The sequence below is a fragment of the Petaurus breviceps genome, unplaced genomic scaffold (assembly GCF_028583685.1).
Source record: "Petaurus breviceps papuanus isolate PSGF00001 unplaced genomic scaffold, PetGlider_PUasm1.0 90281, whole genome shotgun sequence".
Taxonomy (NCBI): domain Eukaryota; kingdom Metazoa; phylum Chordata; class Mammalia; order Diprotodontia; family Petauridae; genus Petaurus; species Petaurus breviceps.
Genome location: NW_027187205.1, coordinates 588,908 through 594,931, shown reverse-complemented (window position 1 = coordinate 594,931; position 6,024 = coordinate 588,908). Strand labels below are relative to the sequence as shown.

The following is a 6,024-nucleotide window of genomic DNA, read 5'->3' as shown; positions in this document are numbered from 1 at the left end:
TTTCATGGGAATGTTTCTTTATTAACTTGTGTATAACAAGTAGAACATGTACACAGTATAAAAATGAATAGAGCATGAGAGGTATAGGCTTAACACAAATACATAACGATACACTTTTTTTTAATCACATATAGCTAGTTGCTTGGAAAAAAATGGTTTGATTGTAAAAATTTATTCTTTTATAATTATTTCACTAAAATTATACAAAGTACATTCAATACTTGAAAATGATGGTAGGGAGCAGGAAGGAGTGGCCTTGTGTGGCCTGGTAGTATCATCAGGGTTGGCAAATTTGACAGAGGAAACACAGCTGTGTTTTAGGAGAGAGTGGGAAAGTGTCCAGTTGTTAAAAAAAAAAAAGACCGGATTTGTTTTTTTTTTTTTTAAACAAAACAAAAACAAAAACCAGCAGTGAGGATGCCTGGTGCAGTGCACTTTCCTTGGGGACTGTGAGGAGGTCTGGCTGACATGCTGATGCCGATCTGACAGGAAAGGAAGCTGCCGTAGGCTACGCAGGCTCACAGCTGCTGGGCGGCAGGTTTTTATGTTTGAAATACTGCACGACTTGCTGGGGCAGCTCTGCCAGCACAGCTTTAGCCAAGGTTTCTTTCGGTGCCTGGGGGACAGTAGGAGAGAAAAAGCAGGATTAGTGACTTCTTGGGGAGGGAGGGGTGTTGTTTTATGACACGTGTAACAACGTAAACAGAAAGGACAAAGGAAAACAAGTCTAAATGCTGCACAGTTAAAACCAAGTGTAGCCCTAAGGAATAAGTATGAGGATGTTCCTCCTTGCTCAGTAGAAGTGGGGGTGACAAGTGTGGAAATCTGCCTTCACGTCAGACTTGGTTGATATTGTGGACTAGTTTTGCTGAATTGTTTTTTCTTCTTCCCTGGTATAGCAATGACTGAGAAGGGAGATATGGGGAAGGATATTTGGGGAATAAAGGTGATGTAAAAACTAAAGTTATCAATAAAAATAAGCAAAATAATGCTTACTTCTTGCCTGTACTCGTACTCCTTTCCTTCCCACTTGTAGCACCTTGGAGGAGTCCTGCTGGTCTCCTACCACTCTCCTCCCTGACCACTCTAAGTCTCCTAAAGAGAACCCCCAGCCATTGGGCACCACAAAAGACAAGAGGACATGGGACAAAGGAAGGGAAAGGTCTATACTTTGGCAAGTGAGTTTTCTAGGAGAGCTAAAGGAAGAGAAAGGGAAGCTTGACTTGGTGCTCAGTCTTTCACAGAAGGCCATCTATAGATAAACACTTATAAAGAAGTCCAAGTGACCTAAAAGGACACAAACATTCAAGGCCTATTCACTGAGTGGGAGGCTGAGAGGAGCAGCAGGGAGCAGGGCAGGTTTCACTTTTGAGCGTCCTCCTTGGGTCTCTGGCTTGCAAAGTACCTTGCTGTGGGAAATGGACCTTTGCCACGGTGACAGGCAGGGGCCGCGATACAAACCGCAGCTTGGTGTGAGATCCCACATCATGTCTGACAGGGATCCCAAGGTCATCTACCATTGTCATGTCTCATATATATGAGTGGCACCTGAAAAGCCAGTGTTAGGCGGACAGGAGGCAAGGCACTAGTTCTTCCAGCAAATAGCTTCTCAGAGCAAAGCGAAGAGTCCTCATTATCTGAGAGTGGTCTCAGAGGTCAGCATCCAAAAGCAGAGCTCCATCTAATCCATCTCTTAGATCTATAGTATCCACAGCCCTTTGATCACCTTTCTGACCTATACTACCCCATATACTTTTTTTATTGGGCCCTATCACACTATTCTCCATTACATACTTTCCAACAAAGCACACCATGCTTTGCACACCTCTTGTGTCCAAACCTCTGCTCATGCTGTTCTTCACACAGGGAGTGCTTTCTCCCTTCCCTCATGCCTATCCAGATTCTATCCATCCTTTAAGGCCTATCTCCAGGCAATCTTCAGACCATGTTGATCAATTCCTTTTTCTAACTCTTTTGTACTTATTGTTTGGATCACAGTTAACACTTTATTCTTTATCAGTCATTAATACTCTCCCCCTCTTCAAACTATCATGTATATACTTATGCATAATGTGTATTCTTTTCCTTTCCCCAAGAAAATGTACACTTCTTGAGTGGTATTTTTTCATTTTGTCTTTGCATCCTCTGTATATAACACAGTACCCTGCACATAGCAGATGCTTAAAAATGCTTGTATCATTTAATTGTTTTACAAGGGTATGCCTTAGTTCCTGCAGTTAAAACTAAGCTATCTAAATTTCTTTTTATCAGCCAAGGCCTCCTAAGCACAGGGCATGACATACAGTAGTACCACAATGCTGCCTGTGAAACCCTGGGCAAATAAATTACTTTGCCTCTCTTGGCCTCAGTTTTCTCATATTTAAATGGAGGGAATTGGATTGGATGGTCTTTAAGGTTCCGTTTCCATTCTAGAATCAATGATTCTATGACTGATGGTGAAGTGTAATAAATAAGAGCATTATTTACTGAAGGTCAAAGAGTCCTGAGTTCTAGCCCCAGCTTTGAACCAAATCCCTCTGCTTCTGTGAGCCTCTGTTTCCTCAAATATATAAAATAATGAGGTTAGCTTAGATGAACTCTTAGATGAACACTTCCAGGTGTGACATTCTGTAACTGGACCAAACAGAATCATGGAACTTTAGAGCAGGAAGGAAACATAGTCTACTAATGACAATAGTTAAAATTACATATACTTTAAGGTTTATAAAGCAATTCGCATATATTATCTCATTTGAACCTCATTATAATCCTGTGAGTTAGGTGACATACTGTTTTCCAGAGGAAGAAGATTGAACTGAGAGGAGTTAAGTGACTTATCCAGGGCCACATACCTAGTAAGTATTTTGAGAAAAGATTTGAACTCAGCTCTTCCTGACTTTACACCCACTGCTCTGTTTTATAGACAGTCCCAACATCGATGTCTGAATCTTATTTTCTATACATGTATTTTTCTGCCCTGATGCCCCTTTTCCTTCCCAGATTCCCCCCACCCAAGGCTCACGTTGCGGAATTCCCGAAAGGGTACAAACTGCACAATGTCCCGGGCTGCCTCCTCGCCAGTGTGGGAACGCAGAGCACGTGTATCACCGTCCAGGAACTCCATGGCAGCAAAGTCAGCATTGCCCACACCCACAATAATGATGGACATGGGCAGCTTGGAAGCCTGTACCACTGCATGACGGGTCTCATCCATATCACTGATAACTCCATCAGTGATGATGAGGAGGATGAAATATTGCTGCAAGGAAGATAGGTCGAGGAATGAGGTGACAATTCATTGTTCCCAGTTTGCCCCTTCCCCAGATACTTCTCCCTTCTTCCTCCTCAAAATCTGGCTTCTATAGTTGCTTGGGAATATGATCCAATCCCTCCCACAGCCAAACTCATTCGCACCTCTTGCTTTTGTTCATCGCAGGTGGGATAACTGTCCATTACCCCACCTGGAATGCCCTTTTCCCCCTTCTATTGAGCTAAGTGCTACCTATCACTCAAGGTCCTCATTCTGACTATTCTAGAGCACACAATTATTTTTTCTTACTTTCCATAGCACCTATACCCTGAGCCCCATAGTCTAACACTAATTTTTGTCCATTTTAAAATGCTAAAATGCTTATCTTTCACAGCTCAGATGAAATTTCCTCCATGAAGCCTTTGCTGATCCCTCCAGTTATTAGTACTTTCCTATCAGTCAAGCATGTATTAAGTATATACCAATGTGCCAGACCCCGGGGACACAAAGGCAAAAGTGAGCCAAGTCCTGCCGTCAAGGACTCACATTCTGTCTGGGGAAATAAAATGTGTATGTGTGTGTGGGCGGGAAGGGGGGGGGGAAGGCACTGGCAGCTGAGAGATTGGGAAAGATGAAGAAAGTGGCACTTGAGCTGATCCTTTAAGGGAAAACTTAAGTAAAGGGGTCTCAGGAGGTGGGAGTATATTCCAGGTGTGGATTGGGAGAGGCAGTGTTATATGAGGAACCTTAAAAGGCTGTTGGCTGGACTGTCGAGTGCAACAAGGGAAGAGTGGTATATAAGGTTGAAAAGGTAAAAAGAGGCCAAGTTGTGAAGAGCTTTGGATGCTAGGAGTTTCCAGCTGATCTAAAGGATGATTGGGAACCACTGGGAGTTTACTGATACAGCCAAGCCTGCATTTTAGGAAAATCTTTTTGGCAACTGGATGGAGGATAAACTGGAGTAGGGAGAGACTCAAAGCAGGGAGATCAATTCAATGCATGAGCTCTTGCAGTAGTCCAGGCAAGAAAGGAAAAAGATCTGAACTAGTGTGACGGGCTGTGAGCGAAGACAAGGGGATAAATGGGAGAGACAGTGTAAAGGTGGAAATAATAAGATCTGGCAGCTCATTGATGCCCTCAATAGAAACAGAGAAGAGGGGTGAATTTAGAGCAAGAATGAGTTCTGTTTTCGGCATATGCTGGGTTTGAGGCACCTGTGAGACATCTAGTAGACAGTTTTATATATATAATAGGACTGGAGCTTAGGAGAGAGATTAGGACTCGATATATAGATCTGGGACTCATCTGCATAGAGATATTTGAATTCATGTCAACTGATGACTTCATCAAAGAAATGTAGAGGGAGGGAAAAGAGGGTGCAGCATACAAGAGAGCTTTGGGGGTGTGCTATGAATGATGATCCATGAAAAGGGATTGAGAAGGAACAGAAAAACAGGTAAGAAGTGAACTAGATCTGAGCAGTGTCACAAAATCCCAGAGAAGGTAAGTGTGGTGAGCATCAAATGCTGCACAGAAGAGACCAAGGACGAGACTGAGAAAAGGCCTCGAGATCAGCAGTTTAAGAGATCATTAGTGACTCTAGAGAGAACCGAGGGATGAAGTTCAAACCCTGATGACAAACAGAAGAAATGAGAAGTGCAGAAAATGAGCATAAACAGCTTTTCTAGTTTGGCTAGAAACACAGAGTGGTTTTTGTTTGTTTTTAAAGGATAGAGACTTAGCAGTGATAGTAGGCAATAGGGAAAAGGACAATAAATATTGAAGATTAGAGTGTGTGTGGGGAGGTATGACAGCTGAGGGAATGAGATCAGGGGTTGGTGTGGAAGGCTTGGCCTCTTCATTAGAATGGAATGAAAGGGGGATGAGATCAAGGGGCTGTGAGTGGCCTCGATTTTCTTAGTGTATGTGGCAGGCATGTGTGTGGGGTGGGTTGGGTCTCTGGAGAATGGGACAGAGAATCATTTAGTGAGGACCCGGCTGAGATTAGAGTGACATAAATTTACAGTGGATGCAATCAGCACAGTTGCATCAGTTCTGTTCAGTAGCACTGGCAAGTAATGGAATGGAGATGGATAGTGGGAGAAATTTAGGGATATGGCAGGGCATGAGCAGGACAAGGAGCTAATAGGAGAGCTGAACTGGAAAATTAAGGGATCAAGACCGAGAAAGGAGGAAAGTACAGCTAGAGCATGGGTGATAGCCGGCTTGATGGAAATGGAGGTCACTGAGGTCATATCCTGCCACATATTGTCTTCTATTTCCTTATCTGTGTACATGCTGTATGTAACTCCCTACTACTGCATTTGTTTCTGTTTCCTCAGCACCCACCTAGCATAATGCCTTATAGTGGTTTACAATAGGCATTTAATGTCTGTTGAATTGATTCATTTTTATCTGAAGGCACAGACCAGGTATGGGCTTGTGATTTAATACAAAAAGGTCAGTCTATATACATGTCATGCACCCACTGTGTGCCAGGCACTGTGCTAAGAGGCAAAAGACAGTCCATGCCCTAAAGGAGCTCACATCTATTGGGGAGATGACTTGTAAACAAATCTATACAAACAAGCTATCCTCACAATAAACAGGAAATCATCAACAGAGGGAAGGTACTAGAATTAAGAGGTTGGGAAAGGCTTCCCGCAGAAAATGAGATTTTACTTGAGACTTAAAGGGGATCGAGATAAGGAGGGAATGTTCTAGGTATGGGGACAGCCAGAAAGGACACCAAGAGGTCTTGTTTGTGTAACAAC

General features: G+C 43.0%; 1 protein-coding gene across 2 annotated transcripts in view; it reads right to left on the bottom strand.

Annotated features, from left to right (window-relative positions):
- CPNE2 (copine 2) overlaps positions 1 to 6,024 on the bottom strand; it is a 91,584-nt gene continuing 85,560 nt past the window's right edge. The window contains exons 15-16 of one of the 2 annotated variants that reach the window (XM_069107801.1): positions 3,023 to 3,259; positions 1 to 616 (exon numbers count right to left, since the gene is read on the bottom strand). In XM_069107801.1, the coding sequence (XP_068963902.1) occupies positions 509 to 616; positions 3,023 to 3,259 (345 nt within the window). In that variant the 3' untranslated portion in view covers positions 1 to 508. The remainder of the gene's footprint in view (positions 617 to 3,022; positions 3,260 to 6,024) is intronic. The other variant, XM_069107802.1, reaches the window with a different exon arrangement.